Source organism: Syngnathus scovelli, chromosome 5 (genome assembly GCF_024217435.2).
Source record: "Syngnathus scovelli strain Florida chromosome 5, RoL_Ssco_1.2, whole genome shotgun sequence".
In the NCBI taxonomy this organism is placed as follows: domain Eukaryota; kingdom Metazoa; phylum Chordata; class Actinopteri; order Syngnathiformes; family Syngnathidae; genus Syngnathus; species Syngnathus scovelli.
The window spans coordinates 1483242-1506451 of record NC_090851.1 but is presented as its reverse complement, the minus strand read 5'-3'; the positions used below and the strand labels follow the sequence as shown (position 1 = coordinate 1506451).

The following is a 23210-nucleotide window of genomic DNA, read 5'->3' as shown; positions in this document are numbered from 1 at the left end:
TGTGGGGGGAAAATATTAATCGTGTAAAAAATTTTTTTGGACTATTTAGCTGGTTCGCTTGTTACATTTTACAATGGTTTAAAATCTTACATTTCAATAGTGTGACTTACATCCGACTGTGGTTACCTTCTTTTAAGTCGACTTTATACTTCACTAGTACTTTGATTTAAAAATGAAGTATGAGTAACAGCGTACTTCAACTTAGAAATTGCACCTTTTGCACTTGTCATACACTCAGTCATACACGAGGCGATTGCATCATCACGTAAGGATGTGTGTTTGCCCAGTTGCGTAGCACTCAGGTAGTGAGTGATCTAGGTTGCGCGAAAGGCATGCTGTGTAAGCCCACTGTTCACAGCAGATGTTCAGCCTCCCTCCGCCTTTCCCCCTTCTGTGTCTTCTTTCCACTCTTCCTGGTCCAGGGACCTGATTCCTTAGCATGCCCGGGCATGTCCCACTTTGCTACTCCCCCCCATTGCTCAACCTCTCCCATGCAGACCGACGAGCTGGCCTAACTGCTCTCTGTGTTTTACAACCAGGCACAGGAACCTACCAACATGCCTTTGACCCCCTGTGCCAAAGTTACCCGCCTCCGACTGGGTGCGTCTGATTTTGCAAAAAAAAAAAAAAAAAAAAAAAACGTTTGACAGTGGCTAACACTCACGTGGTAATTCGGAACGCTAACATGAGTGTTTTGTTTACTGATAGCGGCAGTTTACTTCTACACTGGTATCATATTGTGACTAAAAACAATGTTTGAGTCGCCACCATTAGACCCTGGAACTGATTAGAAATCTCCACTGTTTATAAAATACAGTATCGTTTGGTTATGTCAAGGTTTTTAAAATGCATAAACAGCTGTTAGGGTGTATTTATCGTCTTATGTATTCTACTCTGCCTCTTTGTACCTTTGTTTTAAAACACGTTTTTAAACACCGTCTGCGGAAATTGCTATTGAACCGCATTCTACGGCTTTAATTGAAACATGTATCACAATCCGAGGATGAGAAATAACGCGGCTCAGGCAGCAGATGTACGAGCAGCTGAACGCCGCCGCTCCCGACTGTAATTAAAAGCCCGAGAAGAAGAAGCGGAGAGAAAAAAAGGCAATTAAAACGGCTCCATTATCAACTTTGGCTTGTGTGGCGAGGAAAGATAGCGAGGCCGAGGTCAATTAAAAGCCTGGAGTCGAAAACATCGACTGCAGTTTCCGAGTGTATAAGACAGAGTGGTGGGGACAGGCAGGGGAGGGGGGGAGGACTTTACTTTTTAGTGCTAACCAGTGCTAAATGTTAACACATGCTAACCTGGACGAGAGTCTGCAAAAAAGGACCAAACTGAATGTTTGCTTTTAGATTTGAAGCATCAATTTTTGATGAGCAATACCCTCATGGATTTGTTTTTTTAAACCCCCAAAGACAGTTTTACATAGCAAGAAGAAATGTACTTTTATGAGCAAAAAAAAAAAATCTCCGGAACTCTAAAAGAAGGAAGTCTGCAATTTTCGTTTAAAGCGGCCATATTGGATCTGTAGCGCCACCCAGAATCTTTTGAAAATCCGACCGACCCTTATAAGACAGTTTCCCTGAGCCACATTAAACTTCTTAGTCTCTGCCTTACCTCAAGAATGTGCTCGTCCTGCTGCTCTCTGTCCAGCTTCCTCGACGTCGTCGTAACAAGGCCTATAGGGGTGAAAAATAATCACTAAATCATCATAAATACACTTTATTCAGAAATAACGTAGTGTCATAAAAACTGTAAAACATGCACAGGTGTAGACGTAAAAAACGTTTCCGCCGTTAAGAACTGTTGGGCCGAGACAGCTGCCAGACGGACACGTGCGAAATGTCGCAAAGCCCCGCCAAGACCAGCCCAAATAGCTCAGCTGGATAGTGCTTAATTCCTGCGCAAGCTGAACAAACAAAACTCACAACGTATCTAAAAACGGGGAAGAGACACAACTAAATCAGAAAGTAGTTTTTGTCGTTTTTTTTCTTAGCAATAGAGATGATCGATTCCAAAAAGATTCATTTGTGACAGCCCTTGTTTAATCCTTACGGTATTCTCGCCAAACCAGGAGTTAGCTTGTTAGCTAATTCACAGACAACCTAACCAAAAAAAAAAATCCTTAGCCCGAGAGTCTATTCCAATCATTCAAAGCTGAACATAATCCTTGAATCTGAAAATAGTCTGCTAGCTAACATAAAAACAATTCACATGGCTTCCCAATTAGGACCCTTCATTTCCAGCTCCTGCCTCAGTGTGTGTCAAAAAAGACACTTGCTGATTGCAGAAAGTGCCTTTCCGCCTCATCGATTGGCTAGATGGGGGCATCTGTTTGCCAAACGCTAAATAAATCCAGCTCGTCAAACAAGCAGACAAAGGGGGAAGAAAATCTGGCTAAGCGGCAACGTTCTCAGCGGCATCTCGTGCTCGTCCTGCCAGCGTTAATTGCACCCGAGCGCCGAGTTGATGAGCCAGCTCGGACCGCACCAAGAGCGGCCCCATCGCCGCAACGCGACCCGATTAGCATCGAGCAAAGGATTTCCGAAACCCCAAAAGCCAGCGAGGAGCGCGAAGCCCACAACTTACGGTTTCGCCCAGAAATAGTCGCATGCTCAGCACTGCAATTAGGAAAAGACAAGCCGGCCACTCGAGCAACTTTTCCATTTTCGGCCTTTCCTTTTTGGCTCTTTTTAATCTTAAACATAAGACTACTGATTTTCATTCAAAGGAAAAAAAAAAAAAAAAAAAAGACCAAACAAATGTGCTTTCTTTTCTTATAACCTTCACTCGAACAACAGGAAGAATAAATGGTTCACCCTGAATGGCACAAATGAGTCTTTGTTTTCAATCTTATCCAATACTTGTTGTTAAAGATAAAATTCATATCTAAAATTTGGAATACTGAAGAGCAAAAAGCATATTTGGTCTCAAGGCTGAAGGAAATGGTAGTCAATCTTCTGAAAATAGTCCTAAATGCGGAAAAATGTGTTGCATATTTGCTGCCAAACAAACTCGGGAGCTACAAAAAAAAAAAAAATAATTGTGTCACTTGACACATGTAGCCTAGCGGAGGCCAAAGTATGATTCAGAGAAACACAGTTTTTTTTTTTTTTTTGGTTGCCTTTGCGTCCTACATCTTGTCCTGGTTTTGTTGCACGATGACAGCAAAGCGGCGGATTCAAGGCCAAGGCAAACATCTCACCGAATACTTTCATCTCTTCCAAAGTTTGCTTCCTATATAGCTTTATTGGACCGAAAATGACTGCTTGCTAAACAGAACCCATCCTTTCATGCAAAGGATCCGCGGACGATCCCGAAAAGTGGAAAATGATGGGGTTGACGAGCCAAATGAAGTCGGCGCTTCCAACACGCAGGCCTTCCTTTTGTCCCAACGCGCACAAAGCTGTCGCGAGGCGTGGGCCGAGGAGAGCTGACGGTAATTATAGTCGCGGTAGTCGGGCGAGGGGGGGGGGGGGGGAGTTCTATTCTTCCGTGGAAAATGTATAAAAAAAACAGACAAAATGGAGGCCAGTAGGGAAGTTGGAAAAGTAGAATCGCTAATTTTTAATCACTCACCTATGATTTTACAAGATTTATTTTCTTAATAGAATAAAGTCCCATTTAAAAAAACTGCATATTCAAGATACAGTAAGTAGCTTGTATTGCAATGGGACACAAAAGGTCATTAAATAGTATTTTCGTCCAGAAATAGTCATGAGTCATGACACGTGAGCAAAAAAAAAAGAAAGAAGTTGTGTAAAAGTATTCAAGTAATATTCTTCTCACTGGCAGTGCGAGAATAGTTTGACCTGTGGACAATAGCCAGGAAACGCAGGAAGTTGTTGGAGTTATCCTTTCCCTATCTCACTTCCCGTGATAATGAATGCGTCTCTGGTGAAAAGGTAACAATGAGAAGCAACCCGATTTTTTTTTTCACCTTCGCTTGTATCCAAACCAGAACGACTCCCAACTACAGATAGCGACAAATGCCAGGCAGAAAACGACAAATTAATTTATTTATTATTATTATTTATTATTTAAAGCGTTACCTACTGCAACATCAATGCTAGTTTCATTAGCACTGAGAGTTAGCATTAAGCTAGCAGACTCGTAAGGCCAAATTTTGTAGTTTGGTTATGTAATTTTCTTTGTTCTAAGCTCGGTTTTATAGTAACCTAGTGGTAATAAACGCTAAGTAGGGATATCATTTCAAAAATTACAGTTAAGGAAAAGACATCGTAAATCTCGCACGGGGAGTCCCAGTCCTAATTGAGCTAGCATGGGTGCCGCGTGATAAGATTGTCATCCGTCCTTGGCAACAATCTCTTTCCCCGTGTTTGGCTTGGTTACTATCGCAAAACAAACATGCCGTTTACCGGCATGCCGTTCAAACTCCAACGACACACGAAAAAAACGGGCGCCCGCCATTGACGACCTTTAATAAGTGCGGCGACAAATCTTCCGCGAAGGGACAATAAAAGCTGACATGCAGTGGGATGCCTCGACTGAAGTGTACATGAGTCAAGTATGCGTGCGTGGGATTCAAACGAACGCTTGTCCACCCATCGTGACACAAATTGGAGCAGCCTTGCCTAGTTTACATTTTGAGCGAGTTGGCACACCCCGAACTCTGGCAAGCCGCAAATTCCATCTTGTGATGTTGATTTTGAAATCCATGCACCTTCCTTGACGCACAAAAACGACACTATTCAAACTCTGAGCGGAGAACCAAAAGCCATCACTTCCATTCCAGATTTTCCCGCCTCTTTTCAAGTAGCTTCTGACTTGAGCCGTTTCGTACTTGATTTTTGATAAAAAGAGCCGCTTGAGGATTTCAAGTGTTAAAGTTTTGTGTCGGAGAAGGTCATATTCCAGTAAGTGCTGGGCAACCACAACCACCAAGTGAAGCTGCAGTAGATAAAGGAGGACGACTTAGCTTGTTAGCTTAGCTTGAAACACATGCACGCACGCAAAACATAGGCTTTCATTTATTTTCCCAACCTTTGGTTCACAGGCTGTGCATGAACGCCAAGACGGGGGCCCCGGCCGACGCAGATTTAGAACGTGTCATTATGGAAAAATAAAGCCTCGCACGCTGTAAATTTCGACATTTTCACCAACCGGCAATACGCGGTTGTCGTGTCTCATTGTGCAGTCTTTTGCAAATAGAAAACATTCAAATTTGATGTTGAATAACTTTTTACACCTTTAGACGTTGATGACACTTTGCCACTGGAAGAAATTAACTCAACCGACTTGAAATCCTATGGGAGCGCAAGCGGCGTTTTTTTTTTTTTTTTTCCCCTCTCTATTCGCCATCCTGGCACATTTAATCAAAGAAGGGGGGAAATGAAAGTAAGCGTGCTCTTGCATTAATTACTTCCTCCGTTTACTTGGGAATACCCATGCATGACTTATGCCAGGACGGTTTAGGGGAGAGGGAGGGGCGCTACAAACGCTCGCCGTCCTTATTTGGTCAGAAAGATCACATTGGCGGTAGTAACCAAAATAACTCTGAAGCCTGCGACTACCTTTGGGAGGTGGGGGGGAAGGACCACACACACACACACACACACACATACGCACATAACTGCCGAAGTGTGTAAGGCACGGGCCAGTTCATAAGAAGCCGATGAAATATTAATGGTCACGCCATTTGCGAATTGCCGCTTGAGAAAAAGTACTTTTAAAACAGGAGAGAGGACCCCTCAGGCACAGACCATAAAAAAAAAAGAGAAATTTCTTCTTCATTTTCATAAATGAGCAGTTGTGTTGAGGTGCAACGATTAATCGATTATCAAATTTAAAAAGGGGCGTGGCCAAATGTTGGTGTGGAAGTGCCAGTGCTAGCATAGAGTTAGCATAAATCTCTGGAAAAGGCTAGCAGGCAATTAGCAATTCATGTAGCCCGAAAAGCAGTCTTACCTGTTCTGGAATTGATGGCGAAGAAGCCTTGCGGATTCCCGCTGGTGATCTTGTAGCTGAGCTTATCGCTAGACTTAGCATCCGGGTCCACAGCGTCTATCTGGATGATGGACACGTCCTTGGGGGAGTTCTCCATCACGGACGGGTAGTAGACGGGTTCTGACGCTTGCGGCGCGTTGTCGTTGACGTCCTGGACTTCGATGTAGACCTCCACGAAGGCGGAAAGCGGAACCACGCCTCGATCCATGGCGTAGACCGTCAGCCAGTAGTGGGGAGTGGTCTCGTGGTCCAGGAGCTCTTGCGTCCGGATGATGCCTAAAGAAATGAGACCATAGAGTTTAGCCAGGGATTTTTTTGGGGGCGAATGAATTAAATCTTGCAAACGAAAACGATCGCAGGAGTTATGTTTAGGTGTCAACATGCTATAGTATCAACGAGAAGCCCGTCGGGCGTTGTTTACATTCGCCAGCAGGGAAGGTTGTTTTACTGCCATGCGGGGGCGACCATCTTCAGCTAAGCAAACAAAAGAGCTTTCAAACTACCAGGTGAAAGGCACTCAGTCGCAATGGCGTCACGAGGAGAATGGCCACGTCGGGTTAGTCAAAGAAAAATGAAGTCGTGAGGATGGACTGATCTTTAGGAGAAAATAATTTAAAAACATCAAAAATAATTTGAACATTTTCAATGTCATACAAAATCACCCAATTAGAAAATTAGATTAATTCTGCCATTTTGCTTTTGTATCCTAACGTGATTTCAATATGTGAACTAAAATAAACAGTTTGGAAAATGAATTCCTGGTGAAAAAAAAAAATAGACGCACCAAAAGCTAAATAAACCATTGAGGTACGCATGACTTAAAAGGACTCAAAGAAAAACGTACAGTATACATTTTAGGCGACCTAAATAGTTTACAAAGCGTGTCGCTTTGTTGACACAGCCTTTTGTAGAATGACAGCAGCCGGGATTTGGAAGCGAGAGCAGACAAATAGTGGCTTCAGGTCATGAAAAGTTGCTGGGGGGGGTGGGTGGTTGGAGACTCGAGGCAAGAAGGGGGCGGGATTTACCCGAAGAATGCTGCAATCCAGAGAAATACAAAACGCTAGCAAATATTTTGGAAATCTTACAAAAATAACTAGACAAGTTGTAATGTGCAGATAATATTATGATAATCAAGCGAGAAATGTTTTTGAGAACATATTTGCGGGAACTTTTGTTCCTAATGTTCATGAAAAGCAAAATAACAATTACACTTTGATTTACGGCCCGGAACAAACGTTATGAAAATCAACAGATCGTAAAGATGATTCACGTACGTCGGGAGTGCTGCCACCTGATCCGCCCCACCCTGACTGAATAGTTTACAAACAAAGCACATATATCTGCTAGCCGCACCCATTCCGCACCGTTATCCTAGCTGCTTGGAAGAAGAAGAAAAAAAAAAAAGTGCCTTTAGGCCACTAGAAAAGAAAAAAGACAAAACCAGATTTGCTTTCCACTTCTTTTTTTGCCAAGCTTTCCCCGAGGCTTTGTTATTCAAAGCTACCTGAGCTGAGCAAGACGTGCAGTGTCATGACCCGCGGCCATTTTTTTTTTTTTTTTTGTATGTGTACACTGCACTCCCATACACAAAGGCCTTATTGAAACAAGCCACATGGTTAAGGTAGAAGCGAGTCAGGATGAAACAGAAGTACTCGCTTGTTTGCAGCAAGGCATGGGGACCCGGCTTTGAACTGCGCTAACTGCCGCTAGCCCCCCTAGCGACCCGCATTCCGCGAGCCCTCCCGCTCACATGCTTCCATAAACGAACTTCGTCTCTGTGCCGCAGACCTGCTGAAACGCTTCACATTCCGCAAGCGCACTGAGAAAGAAAAAAAAACATAGAAAAAGGCTTGAACGGAATCTTTGTGTTACCGGGCAACTTCTTTTTTTTTTTTTTTTTTAACAGTTCCCCAGACTTGCCAAGAAAGTTCCCAGACGTTTTGCCATGTGTTAGAAAAATATCAGTTCATTAAAAGGTAAATGCTTAGTTAGCATCGTGCTATATGTTAGCAAACTTAGCATTAGCAATTCTCACTTGGAATAACTGACAACTAAGGCTGTTACTTTTTTATATTTTTATATATTTTTTTTAGAATTGATTCTTGCTACTGATTAAACAAAAGTAAAAAACCGGGAGCTACTTCTTGGATACCGATTAAAGCAAAGGGAACATCTGAGGTCGCTTGAGGCTCAACTACACGTCACGTTATTCTTACCGATTTAACGTTGTGATTGCGTAGAATGCAAACTCGAAAAAAAAAGCCCATTTGTGTATGCGCGGTCGGTTCAGTCTTGATTGATTTTAGTCCCGCTGCTTTTCTTTATTCATTGCTTTTCTCGAAGGGGGGGGAAAAAAACGATGAAAAGTTTCATAGCCTCAAAATGAAAGCGAATACTAAATTTCATTTTACAACGACAACAAACAAGCGGCATTAATAATACAACAAACGATTGTTTGCCTCAGTCTGAACTGGCTGGGTGGTGAAAAAACAAAAAACTGATTCTCTTCTTATTTAACGGTTACATACCACGTGATCGTCGGCTGAACAAGTTTATCTCTCTAATTTATAAAACGTCTCGTTTGTCAAATAATACGAGTTCGGAAGGCCTTGGTGGAGGCCTCGCAATGCTCGGTATCAAAGATTTTTTTTAAATTTATTTTTCATTATTCTGACTGACCCTGAATCGAAGTTTGAGCACGACTCGGAGCAACAGGTAAATGAACAAAGTCTTCAATCGGGCGCAGCGGGGATTTTCTTTAGTGTGTCTTTAATGGGGTCGGCGGCTGAGAAGTGCCGCCGCATCCTTTCAACGAGCAAAGTGCACTTTTGGTTGCGGCAATCAACTTCGTCCCGTCGCGTGCATTCCTGCCGCCGTCTCCACGGCGACGGCGCTCAAGCGGGAAGACTGTTTGGATTGGATTCAGGTGGCGCTTTGCGCTCCCTGTCGATTTTATCTGAGCGCTAACCCAAAGAGGAAGCCCGCTTAATACTACATCTATCCATTACGGCTCCGATGAAAAAAGTTTGACATTTTGCAGCAAGAAGAGTGGGAAAAAGCCAAACTGACTTCTCTCTCTCTCTTTTTTTTTTTTTAAACTGTAATGGAAAATACAATAACGGTTTCACAAAGGAATGTAGCAAAAGGGCAATGCATATATTATCAGAAGAAAGGGCAACGCATACATTATAAAATCTCGTTTGTAGCGGAAATGAACAGAGCACACCTTTTAGGACTCTGAAGAAAAAAATTATTTGACAACTGCCAAGTCAAACTCAAATCTACATTTTTTTTTCTCCCGGTTTTCTAATTTTGCTCCGTTTTCAAAACATTCCGTCCACCGCAAGATGCAGCTGCGGCTCTGCATATAGCTCGACTTGCTGCTACGCCTTTAGCAACCGCACCCTCCATTTAGGCGAACCTCCACCTCGGCCGCATTCCGCTCGTCTAGGATATGATCAACATGGCGGGGTGCAAGTCAATCAATCCATATCTGATCATCGCTTTGGGAGTCTAAGCCAGGCGAAGACGAGCTTTCCATGAAAGCGGAAGAAGCATCCGGTTATCTGGTCGCTCGTAAAACAACATTATATTGGATTACGACGGGGGGGTCAAACACACCACAGCTGACACCCCCCCCTTCGTCACTTGGTGCTAAATATACCTGAGATCCAACGTTTCCCAAAGGGAACAGCCTGTGGAAAAAAAATCTCACGTGTATCCAATTCTGAATCCAAACGGAAAGAAATCCAGAAACACGGCAAGGCTACTTTTGTACATCTCTCTATTTACCCAAAAAAGACTTTTTTTTTTTCTTGGCCCACTCTACAATCGGCGATGAATGGCTTACTCATCCCGCTATCTGTATCAGTCCACCACAGATTATAAAAACTCCCCGGGTGGTCCGAGACTCTTTACACAGTTACGGCATTCATGTAAATCTACCCGGAAACCCGCCAATATCTTTGGCCATGTTGGAATTTTCTTTGGCCCACTACAATTCGTTTAGCAGTTTTCTACATCTCGACCTCGCACTCCCGCCCCCCCTTTTTTTTTTTTTACAGTACTGTATTTATGTCGCCTTATCCAGACCTGTCAGTTTTATAGGTCCTACATGATCCTCCTAACGATGTCTGTCCATTTCCTAAGATCATAAAATGGGTTGAAAAATCTTTGCAGAGTCCTGTATCTTCATCCAGACCCTCACCAAATTTATGAGCCCCGAAGGCTTTTTTTTTTTCCTTGACCCACTCAACCCCCCTTCCTCACTTTTGAACATCTCACTTGAGCCTACAGTTTACAATTTCCAATGATCATTTAAAAAAAAATGTTACTGCATGAAATCTGGTCTCGCCACACAGGAAGCTAGCAAGCAAGTTCCAAAACAACCACATCAGGTGCTTGTGAGTTTTCTTTTTTTTTTTTTTTAGGGGGGGTCTGGGGGAAGGCGTGGGTGCTGCAGGAACTCCTGGAATTCCAGACTGCTTAGTTTTGGAGCTAATTTGACTCAGCTGTTAAAATGATTACCACGATGCAAGAATCCCGACCGGCAACAGTCGAAAAGATTAGCGTGAACAACAAAGAAGGGAAGAAAAGGAGGTCAAGGCGGGGAGAAAGAAACTCGCTTCATTCCACGGCGACTGCTAAGAATGTCCGCTTAGGTCTGGCAAGCAGCTGCTACCCCTGCCCCCAATGCTTCGGGGAAAAAAAAGAGAAAGGGGAGAGAGAGAGAGAGAGCGCGAGCGAGAAGGAGCAGGAATACTCCATCTCATTGTTCACACCAATCTTTGATTTTTATTGCAAAATGACTTACCAGTTTCTTCATCAATGGTGAATATCCCGAGGCCAGAGCCGTCCCGGATGGAGTAGCGGATCTCCCCGTCTCGGCCTTTGTCGTCATCCTCGGCGGCGAGCGTCATGACGGAAGTCCCGACGGCGGCGTCCTCCTTGATAAATCCCTTCTCCACAAAGGAGCGGAACAAAGGCCGGTAGAGATTCTCGTTGACGTCCACCACGTCCACCTCCACGAAGCAAGTGGACGACAACGAGATGGGCTTGCCTTTGTCTTTGGCCTTGGCCGTCAGGTTGTACACCTGCTTGCTCTCGTAGTCCAAGCTCTGCACGATCCGCACGGCCCCGCTCAGTTTGTCCACTTCAAAGTGGCCGTCGCCGTTGTCCATCAGGCCGTAGCGGATCTGACTGGACGGCCCCACGTCGGGGTCGTGGGCCTCCAGCCACATGACCACCGTGCCGACGGGGAGGTCCTCCCGCACCTTGACGCGGTAATTCGGGGGCAGGAATTTGGGCGGGTTGTCGTTGACGTCCTCCAGAGTGATCCTGAGGGGGACGGCGGACACGCGCTGGGGTTCGTTCTCGGCCAGGTCGCGGGCCGTGACCTTCAAGTCGTACACGGGACGCAGTTCGCGGTCCAGAGGCTTGGTGACCGTCACCACGCCGGACTCGGCGTTGATGGCGAAGTGGTCGGTGCCGCCCAAAATGGAGTACCTGATCGCGCCGTTCTCCCCTAGATCCTTATCCGTGGAGTCCACCTGGATGATTTCCGTACCCACCGGAGTGCTCTCGCTTATCTCCACCGAGTACGAGTCCTTTAAAAACTGCGGGCTGTTGTCGTTGGCGTCCAAGATCTTAATGTCGAGGAGGCGCGAAGAGGACTTTTGCGGAACACCAAGGTCGTAGACCGTAACGTTGAGCGTGTAGTGGTCTTTTGTTTCCCTGTCGAGAGGCGAATAGACCAAAAGCCAGCCCGTCTCCATTTCGGCCACAAAGTGACTCTCGGTGTCGCCTCCCGAGATGACGTAGACGAGCTTCCCGTTGAAGCCGCTGTCGGCGTCGACGGCGCCTAAATGAGCGACGCGACCCCCGACGGGGAGATCCTCCCTGACCTCCACCGAGCCTGGGAAGGACTCGGCGAAGCGGGGCGCATGCCTGTTGATGGAGTGGATGTCGGCAAAGTGATCGTCGGGCTCGGCCTGAGTGTGGACCTTGCTTCCCTGGAGCAGCTTCTCGGCCAACATGGTGGCCACGCCCGTTTCCACGCACTTGACCTGCACGGGCATGCGGGCGGTGATGACTGTCACGTTCATGTACATGGGTCGGGTTTCCCGTTCGCCGTCGCTGGCCACGATCTGCAAACTGTGAAAGGACCTTTTGGCCGCCTCGCCTTCGCTCAGCGTGTTCTTGAGGGAAAGCACGCCGGAGTTTGCGTTGAGCTCAAAGAGATCCAGTTCGTCGCCCGATTTGATGTAGTAGCGCACCAGCTGCAGCTCGTCGGCGTCGATGGCCGACACGGTGGTTATCTGCTCGCCCACGCCGTGATCTCTCGGCACGGTCACGTCGCAGTCCACGTTCTCGAACAGCGGCTTGTTGTCGTTGAGGTTGTTCAAGGTCACGGTGACGAGCGCTTCTGCCTCCCGCCGAAAGGGGGAGCCCCAGTCAGAGGCTCGGACTTTAAGACTGTAAATCCGGGGCATGAGCTCGTAATCGAGCAGCTCCGAGGTGCTGATCACGCCGGAGAAGTAGTCGATGACAAACGGCTGCGGCTGGACGTTGGTGATGCTGTACGTCACGTAGCCGTTCTCGCCTCGGTCCAGGTCCACGGCCTGGACCGTCACCACGCTGGTTCCGACGGGGGCGTTTTCGTCAACGCCGGCCCTGTACGACGTCTGCCGGAACTCGGGCGCGTTGTTGTTCACGTCCGTTACATCCACGATGACTTTGGTGGCCGCTCTCCCGCCGCCGGCCGTGACGTCCAGCTCGAAACGAGCGGCCGCGTTGGCGCCGACGGGCGCCGCCGTGCTGATCAAGCCCGTGTCGGGGTTGATGGTGAACTGCTCCGATTTGCGGCTAAAAGCATATTTGGGCTGGGGATGCTTCGGGAGAGCGGTCACCATGACGACAGGCGTGTGAAGTGGGGCGAATTCGCTCAAGTTGACCCTGTAAAGGGCCTTTTCAAAAACAGGCGGTCCCGTTTTGAACCGAGGCGAGGTGACGTGGACCAATTTGGCGGATGAAAACTGAGGCGGGCTGCCCTTGTCCTTTGCCTGCAGAGTGAGATTATATCCAAACGGCTGGCTCTCCCAGTCCACGTCCTTCACCGCTTTGATTTTATACTCCTTGCTCCCCGGGCCGGTTCTCACGGCTCGGAACTGCTGGAGCGGGTCGCCGGCGACGATGCTGAGGGACGCGATCTCCCCGTTGGCTCCCTGGTCGGCGTCCTCCACCGTCACGATGGCGTAGGTGGGGTCGGAGGAGGCGTCGGAGGGCGCTAGCGCCACGGCGGTGACGGCGGGCGCGTTCTCGTTGGCCTGCTCCACTCGCACCGTCAGCTTGGCCGTGCTGCTGAAGCCGCTACTGCCGTACAGCTTCATGCCGCGGTCCACCGCCAGGATCTCCAACTCGTAAAGCTTGGTCTCGGAGTAGTCCAGCCGGCCGGTGAGCGTCACCATGCCGCTGGTGGGGTGCACGGCGAACATGTCCGTCCACTCGCGGAAACTGTAATAGTACTCCCCGTTGGTCCCGATGTCGGCGTCCGTCGCCGTCACCTTGGCCACGCTGCTGCGAACGGCCGTGTTTTCGGCTAAGGAGATGCTGTACGACGTGGGCGAGAAGAGAGGTCTCAAATCGTTGGTGTCGAGCACCCGCACGGCGACCTGCGCACGGCACTCCGCGTCGGTGCTCCTCTCGGTCGCTTTCACCGTCAGCACGTAGTGGTCTCGAACCTCCCGGTTGAGAATGGCCGTGCTACCCCCTTTGGTTCTGATGCGCAAAAAGCTAAAATCTCCCAACAGGTAGTCCTCGGCCTTGAACAAGTTCTCGTTGTCCCCGGAGATGATTTTGTAGCGGATCTCCCAGGCGGGCTCGCTGACGTAGATGCCCATCTTGATTTGGCTCTCGAGGTAGGTCTTGGCGGCGGAGTTCTCGTAGATGGTGGCGTTGTAAACGGGCTGCGTGAAGCGCAGGGAGGCGGCCCCCGCCGTCCAGACCAGCTGCAGGAGCAGCGAGGCCGAACAAAGCGCCCACCGGCCCATCATCGTACCTTTTCGCGCCGCTGCCGTACCACCTGCGCAAACGAGAACGAGATCCGAGCGTGAATATAGACATTTTAACATCGGTCCGATAAAAAGCTAACATCTATCGTAACAAGACGCAGGGAAAATAGACACCTGAGAGTCGGCCATTTTGGTTTGAAACGGGCATTTTCTGGCTCCTGTATTAATGAACTCCTACAAGGGAATTCACCCCCCCCCCAAAAAAAGCCCCGAGCAGTCATCCTGATCCTCGCTAGTGATTCACAATCTGTGCGCTGTGCCGTGGGAAAGTATCCAATTTCACACGGAGAACAATTAAATGCTCCTCCACGAGATAGCACAGAGTCCAGTTAACCTGTGGAATCACCTTGCCATTCAAACAACTGCCTAATAGCTTTGCAGCCAAACAGGCCCAGATCAATACCATTTAATACCATTTCAATATACATTGTAACATTTTTGTTTGGTGGTGGGCTTAAGATCGATACAGAGGTGTGACTTATCTCAAAAAGGTTGGGAAACACAGTCTTGACAAACGGAAAAATTGAAACTAGGCCAGCTAACATGGGATCAAATTTTGATGATTACTTTGAAGGTCCTTTGTGAAGAAAACGGTGCTGGTGCGAGGATCCATTTCATTGCTACTCCGAGTTAGGATTTTTTTTTCCTTCTTTAGCTTATACGCTGAGGACAAACCAAACAAGACGGGACACGGACACTTGACTAAGAACAAATAAAAACCTCATTTTAGTAGTATTTTCTTGAGTGACAATTTTTTTTTCTTCTAAATATGGAAATAGCGCATTGGGGATTATTGTTGCCATTTTGGATGCAAAATAAGTCCCACTGCTTTATGCAAAAAAGCTACAATAACATGCACAATACATGATTTTTTTTTATTTTTTTTTTGGGGGGGCAGTCTAGTGACTCGTTGACTCATTTCTGCGCGCACGCCGCAAATTGCCCATAAACCACCGTTGCGTACACATCCCATTATGCAAATGTATTCCATTTCGCAGACTTATTCCTCACCATCAATTATGCCACGATGGATAAAGAAATTCCACTATCTCGCGGCTCCTGTGCGGTCATCAAAGTAGTTCCCGGCGCATAAAATGCCAGCACAATTACCATTATAACGGAATTGAGAAATCTGGGCGGGGGGGGGGGGGGCGAACAATTTTGCGAGTTGCTTTTTCGTGTTCACCTTAAATGTGAACGCACATAGCCTGCAGGTACAAAGAACCATCTGCTGCTCGTGGGCGTCCATTGTGAGGGAAAAAAAAGCCCAACTTTAAATATCTTACTTTAAACAAAGGGGAAAATAAGGTTTACGCGTAAGGACAAGAACGGCGCAAATAAATGCCTGGCCTTATTTTAAAATACGAGGTTTGAGTTTGTGTCAAAAGTGAAGCGCTAAATGAAAAGTAGTTTGAATTCCCATCCCCCAACTCTAAACATCAACCTCATGCAACTAGTCGAGAGAGGAATTTGTTCGAAAGATGGAAAAAAAAAAGCGAGCTTTTATTCAAACAACGAACGCGAAAATCACACTCACTACTTTATAAAAAAAAAAAAAATTGAGTTTTAATCAAAATGTAGTCTCAACCCAACAGCGGCGACGTGATTTCGTTCTCAAAAACCATAAAAGGCGAACTAACGCGTAACTTTTCCACACTTTATTCCACTCGGAACAGGGACTATTTCAGGACAAAAAACGCGCCACGTACCTTTTTTTCCTCTCCCAAAGAAATAAAGATTAATCCCGAAGCTTGGGAGGTTTGCTGGGTACTTTAGGTAGTCCAAATGTCGGCATGGTGATACGTGGAGCTCCCTCTAGCTCGCCGAAGATCCATCTGGTGGCAGCTCCGAGCGGTCTCTCGCTCACCAGCCTCCTCTTCCTCACCACTTTCCGCCTCCGCCGTGCACCAATCGAGCGTGTCTCGCGCGGTGTTACGTATCACTCCGCCGTGGACTGGAACTACTTTCGTATTGGCAACTAATAAAGAAATCAAATCAAATATATGATTCTAGGAAAAGTATTCCTCAACTATCATACTTGAATTTGATAATAATTTAATTTATTAGATTTTTTTGTTAATGGCACAATGAATACACTGTGCTGAGTCTCTATTTTCAACAAATACAATTAGCCGTACTGTCATATCACACTCCAGCAAAAGTTTATTGAGCATTTGGCATTTTGTTAAAGACTTTTTCTCGATGTTGATGGAATGGCAGGCATGCCAGAAACCCAAGTAACTGTGTTCAAACAAGAAAAAATAATATGTCCCCTCAAAAAGTGTCTTGGCACTTCCCTCAAACTTTTCCTGTTTCTGGCACGATGCTGCTAAATTTATCCATGTCAGAATGAGCTGCAATGTTACGAAGCAATTAAAGAAAAATCTTACACGCAAACATTTTGGGCATTATGCAACTCAGGAGAGATTTACATGGATGTCTAATTTCCAACTCAAGCTCTCCAGACACCCAACAACAGTATTTGTATACAAGCCATTAAAAAATAATTTCTCTGCAAAAAGTCCCTTTTAATTTTGCAACACGTCCCTAAAAGCGCTCCCGTTGCTGGCACCACGAAACCACTCAGTTCCATCTGCCAATGTCGCCATTGAACCACACAATTAGCCCCGCTGCTACCTGAACATTCTGGCAAATTTCCGCACTTGATGGTTAGCCAGAGAAGCCCTCCAGAGAATCAAGTTTATTAAAAAGTAGACTTTTCACGATAAATCCCCTTTGAGTTTCTTGACACCTCCCTCAAAGCACTCCTGGCTTCTGGCATATTGAATCTCCCACCTTTCATCCACCAATGTCTTCATTCAACACACACGTCCAACTTAAGTTTGACGCCACGCTGAGAAGTGGCCGGCCCAAAATGCCCAGGAGCCGTTCGCTGGTCTGGCGTGAGAATGCGGGCCTCGTGTCCGTTCGGCAGGAGCTCATTAAAATCACATTTGCCCACGGGCTGAGGCAACCGACAAGACCTGTGGGCTTTGAGTGCGCTCGTATGTGGGAGAATTATTGAGCTTGAGAGGGGAGAAGGAGGAAGAGGAAGCGAGGGGGAGGGCAGCGGCATTCAATGTTTCATCTTCTTCCATCTCAACCTCAGTTTAGTTGGAGACGGCGTTGAGCTTTGTGACCCGCCCCCACCTTGCCTTCTGATCCGCCTGTAAAGCTTTAATTGAATTCAGGTCAGGTGACGCCCGCGGCTGCTTCCTCCGCTTTGATCCCTGCGAGTGTTTGCGCACTTCGATGCTGGAGGGGGGTGGGGGGGGCACATCCCGCTGCCTTATGGACCTCGTGGATGGAGGGACAGACTTGCGGGCTTTTTTTTTTTTTTTTTTTGCACTGGCGGACTAAAGCGACCTCTGTCAACCAAAGCACAGGAAGTGCTTTATTAACTTGTGACAGAGAGCAGATGCACTTGCGTCCTGGGTGGCTTTTTTTTTGCTTCAGACTCGCCTTTGGAGGAAGTAGTACTACTGCGGTACATAAAATGGAAAAAAAAACATTTTTGCTGAATCTGTATTTCGAGAAGTGCAAACCCACCAAATCAGGAGTGTCAAACTAATTTCTGTCACGGGCCGCATCATAGTCATAGTTTCCTTCGGAGGTCTTAACTGTTCAAATACTTTTAAAATTATGAATGGAAATAAAAATTGTTAGCATGCACATTTTGTTTTCACGAGCCAGATAAAATGATGTGGCGGGCCGTATCTTGAGTTTGACACTGATGCCCCGAATAAACGGGGACCTATTAAGGAAGATGATCAACTTCGACTTGGTTTCTTTGTTCAACTTTTGTTGACCGTTTAATGGCCGCCATTTGTTCTTGTTGGTAACCAACGGAACAGCGATCCGATCCAGATCCATTATTCGATGCCGTCACGGCAGACATCAATCAAAGCCTAACGGCAAAATGGGGCTTCATTGAGACATCCCGGTGGCTGGCTACGTCTGGCGCGTTGAGTGAGTTATGTCCTGCTTTTCACGGTGACTAATGTCTTTAGCTGTGAGCCCCCCCCCCTCCCTCCCTGGTAACTCGAAACCGGAGATCAAGAAAAGACAGATGACTTGTCGTACGCCCGCGGCGAGGTCGAGGTAGCTCTCCTGGTTGCGCCGGCCCGCTCTACAGTCGGCCTTTAACGGTAAAATAAAGAGAGGTTGGATTAGAATAATATATGTGGACGAGCCCTGCGGTGATGCCCTCCCCCTCCCTCACTGGAAGCTCCCCCCAATCAGCAAAAGAAATGATAAATAGAGACACGGCGCTGTAGCGTAACCTGTTTGGAGACTTCCCACGATTGCCTCGTCATACCCGCCTGCCGCATTGCAAGTGGGGAAAAAAAAAAAATGGCCTAAATAGACAAGTACGTGCGTTTAGCTTTGCATGCAAATTGAGCCTCAACCTTGGGAACTCAACTGCATTTTCCTCTAATACGGTGTAAGAGTCAAATTGCTTTCAAGACAAAACTCGGAACATTTTTCCGTCAGGTTTTGCGGAGAAGAAAGTCAAATTTTTCAGGGTTCAGGAATAAGCCAGTTTGGGACTGAATCGCTCCGTCGTTAGAAAACAATCAAGTGGTGCGTGCACAGATGGCGCAGAAGTTGATGCCAGAAAGCTGCAAATATATTTTTTTAAGAATCTTTTTTTTTCTCTCGGCGAGAAGCGCGGTGGATTTAATCCAAAATTGTTCACTGATGGTGCTTGCGTTGCCGCCTAAAAGTTGGACGAGAACATCAACGATGCGGCCAAATTAGCCTGTTAGCTTAGCCTGTTAGCTTAATCCGTTAGCTTAGCGTGAAGAGAACAGGGGGATAAGAACATCAACGATGCACCCAAATTAGCCTGTTAGCTTAGCCTGTCATCTTAGCCTGTTAGCTTAGCATGAAGACAACAGGGGGATAGTCGGAGAATCAGGACCTGGGTCATTTTAGGCTAAAATAGCTCAATGTTTTTTTTTATTAAAAGTCTTTCAATTGAGCAGCACACTGACATTGATATTTATGGTTTCCAATATTTGGCATGTATGCCTGGCTGCCTCCCCCCACCTTGCACTCATCCCTAATCCCACATAAATTGTGTCGGGATTATACACAAAAGGCACATTTTGGACATGGATTTTCATGGATGGATTAGCAAAGCCTTGTAATAGAGGCTCGCCATTGTGGAGAAACGCCGTAATGTGATGCCGAGTTACGCTCATCGCGCTCGTCTGCCGCCGCCGCCGCCCGGGTAGGCAGGCGGCATCATTTCATGTTGTGATTAAAACTTGGGCCTTTTCTCACACTATCGACCAGAAACAGAATCTGCCGTCGCTTTTTCATGGTCTGGAAACAACAATCAGCGACTCGTCTTAAAGACGGCGAGACGGAGACATTGGAGAGATTTTCAATCCCGCAACGCCTCCTGACTCGCCAGAAAGGATGAAAGTGAAAATAAATAACCGACACCATTTGGTATGGAGGATTTTCTTGACTATTTTAATGTCATACTGACATAAGATTAAATAATAAATCTAAAGAGGAGAGAAACATTTGAGGAAAAAAAAAGAATGAATAGATAAAATAAATAAAAATAGTAAAAAAAAAAAAAAAAAGTACCGTAATTTCCGGACTATAAGTCGCGCTTTTTTTCATAGTTTGGGTGGGGGGGCGACTTATACTCAGGAGCGACTTATATATGTTTTATTTCACAAATTTTTACTTGAGCATTAAGTCCACTTACTTACAAGTATAGTTGACCACTTCCCATGTTATTTTTAGTATAGTTGATCACTTCACATGCTTTTATATCTTTATCTTGAACATATTCAAAACATAAAAAATAGAGAAAACATCAAATAAAGCAATTAACACTTTAAAGCACCATATCCAAGTCCACTGTCTGCTGTATGTACACTTGCTCTATTTTTGCTCCTTATATTTATTATTATTATTTATTATTATTTGGCCCATTCTCAGCTCTTTGTTTGTGTTTGTCACGTTAGCATACCTATCGTTTAGCCTGTTGTTGCTATTTAATGAATTGGAGTGACACCGATGGTTTTATAAACATGTTATTCATGTAATAGTTGTCCTTAATCACTCTATATGTTACGTCAGGCCCGTTCTCAGCTCTTTGTTTGTATTTGTCACGTTAGCATACCTATCGTTTAGCCTGTTGTTGCTATTGTTTAGCCTGTTGTTGCTCGTTCATGACTGTTTTTGGTGTGGGATTTTGTCGAATAAATTGCCCCCCAAAGTGCGACTTATACTCCGGAGCGACTTATATATGTTTTTTTCACTTTTTGGGGCATTTTATGGCTGGTGCGACTTATACTCCGGAGCGACTTATAGTCCGGAAAATACGGTAGTAACTCTACAAGAATTCACTATCCCACGAACAAATATTTTTCTCTAGGAAAAAATAAAAAGAATGAATCATTAATATTTGAACGGGAATATTCACAGTGCTTTGAACGTGATTCCAGCCGCATTTTTCTTGCCGCTCAAAGAAAGATGAAATTACAAACAGCAGACAGCATTTAACACTTCAAATGCTCGACAAGACGCTCGGTTGGCTCCTTAGCAGCGAAAAAAAAAAAAAAAAAAATCCAATCGCCGTCGTGACGATGCATTATGCATGCACATTTGCTTATCTAATAGCGGCCGCTCACATTTCCAAAGCTTAAGGGGAATGTCCGCCGGGGCCTTCGGCTACTTCCCGATTCTCACATCTTGGTGAAATCACTGCTGGGATGAAATGAAAGAACCTTAAAGGAGCACGAGTTGAGCTTATAGCGCAATATATACGTGACGAGCGTGTTGCGTGAGCGTCCTTGTCGTGGCTCTTCAAAAGAGGATACCATTGCTTAGAGTAGTCATTTGCATAATCGTCTCCTTTGGCAAACTATCGTCTTCACGTAGCTATTAAACATGCTATTCTGTAGCAACAAAAACCAAAAACACGCTTCCCTAAATCGTTAACGGAGCAGCCTGAAGCGGAAAAAGAGACGATTCTATTCGACGGTGATTCCCGGAGAGACGCCAACATGGCGAAAAAGCACGTTCGGAAAAAAGTATATAGTTGCTACGATGAACACAAAGTGAGCCGAGTGTCCGCTGTCCAAGTTTGATGGTCGGTGACCGTTTTATGAAATGACCCTTGAAGATTATTTTGTGGTCTGAAGTGTGTTAAGAGTGATTTTTTTTCCTCTGATGATCATGTTTGTGTGTGGACAGCAGATCAGCCACCCTGAGGATGGAATCTTCTCACAATTTTGTTATTGTAATAAGCCACTAGGTCTTTACGGGCAGGAGTTTGCCACCTCCGCGGGGGCTCAGTGGTAGGAAACTGGACAGAGATTGGCATTCATTAATTTTTGATGGACTTCTCCCTCAAGCTTAGCGTGAAGACAAACACAGAGAAACACACAAATGTCAACATTGCGACAGGGGAAAGACATCTCGGCGGTGTCTTGGGAAGTGAACGCAGTCTTGTCGTGTCCCCATTTTGCTGTTCCTCGATGCAATTGCGAGGGGCAGCTGTTTCGCTTGAAAGTGATGGTGGCTGGTGTTTGTGATCTTGCATGGAAGAAATTCCCCTGCTGTCAACTTAGTGCTTGTTAAAAATGTGGCATAGGAACATGGATGGGAAATTGGCAAATGGAGACAGCTGACCTGTCCCAAATTTATTTACAAAAAATCTAGTTTTATTTTTGGGGATAATAGTATATATTTGATCTATTTATATATATTATTTTCTTTTTTTCTAATATATTATATGGTATATTTATTTTTTTCCCAAAGAGAAAAGTCATAATTTGAATAGTTGAGGATTGAGGTGTGCCCAGTTTTGCAACGTCTGTTCTGTCGTCTAAAATCAACATAGGTCTTTGATAAAAAGATTTTGTTGAGATTTTGGGGAGAGGTTTGGGAGCGCCAATTTTTGCGGGTGCTTTCAAAAGTTCGGGAAATCTACACAGGTCAAGTCTTGACGCTAACCGACATTTGTCTCATTCCGCTGAAATCCGAGAATAATTTGCAGTCTTTTGGATCTTTAGGGGATAAGTGGTCACTTGCCAAAACTCTGACAGAATAAATCAGCAGACCTATTGATTGACTCTTGTCTCCATGTTTGTTATCAGGGTGGAACGACACACTTGCGTATCGATCGGACGGTCCCCGCGGTTTTCTCCTGGAGAAATCTAACATTATTATCCCCCGCCCCCCTAAATGGGCTCCATGCAGATTGTTTAAAAATAGCTCAACCTTCAGCGTGTTCACCTGCAAGATAACGCAAGCGTGTAAGATTAAATATTCGCTGCGGATTTGACATTAATTTATCCGGCTACGGCGGAACGCTCGCTCGCTCGCTCGCTCGCTCGGCTGTGCTTATTCATGGATATTTGATGCGTGCCAGCGATGACATGGGATTGAGCTGTCTCCGAGGCCAAGTGCCAATCATGTAGTCCATTTCTCAGGTGTATTGACTCGGAAGTGTTATTTTTTTCCTTCCTGAAGAGGAATTTAAATTACTGTTTGTGTTGAGCATCACACAGCTACGTTACCTGACTCGGAAAAACCACCGTGAGGCCGAGTTGATTTACAAATGGTAACATGTAATTACAATAAAAATATAATCCTGCAATAAATAAATGAACACAAATAAATAATAAAATCTAAAGAGGAATAAATGTAGAATAAATAAGACTTAAAGATGAATGAATATTATATAAATAAATAAAGAAAATCTAAAGAGGAATAAATGTAAAATAAATGACGAACTAACTAAAGATTTAAAGATGAATATTAAATAAATAAATAAATGAATAAAGAAAATCTAAAGAGGAATAAATGTAAAATAAATGACGATCTAACTAAATAAGATTTAAAGATGAATGAATATTAAACAAATTAAATAAATAAATTATAATTTAAGGATGAATGAATAAAGAGTCGCTGTCAAAACGACATTTGAAAATTGTTAAAGGTGCTTTGCGGGTTTCGCCGAGTCGTCATTTTTGCTGGGCGTTCAGCCTCAAAGTCTTCCGTCTGTTTTGAAGCAATGCCGCAAGTTGGTCCCTCTTGATAGCGGCGTCACAGCACAGCCTGTTCCCACACGCCTGCCTATCAAGGCTCGCAGGGACGGCGGGCGTTTTGTTTGAACACCTTAATCCTTCGCAA

General features: G+C 45.4%; 1 protein-coding gene across 3 annotated transcripts in view; it reads right to left on the bottom strand.

Annotated features, from left to right (window-relative positions):
• fat1a (FAT atypical cadherin 1a) overlaps window positions 1–23210 on the bottom strand; it is a 96289-nt gene that overhangs the window by 23131 nt on the left and 49948 nt on the right. For all 3 annotated transcript variants that reach the window (XM_049721216.1, XM_049721217.1, XM_049721218.1), the window contains exons 2-5: window positions 15752–16020; window positions 10787–14053; window positions 5932–6246; window positions 1621–1682 (exon numbers count right to left, since the gene is read on the bottom strand). In XM_049721216.1, coding sequence (XP_049577173.1) covers window positions 1621–1682; window positions 5932–6246; window positions 10787–14024 — 3615 coding nt within the window. In that variant the 5' untranslated portion in view covers window positions 14025–14053; window positions 15752–16020. The remainder of the gene's footprint in view (window positions 1–1620; window positions 1683–5931; window positions 6247–10786; window positions 14054–15751; window positions 16021–23210) is intronic.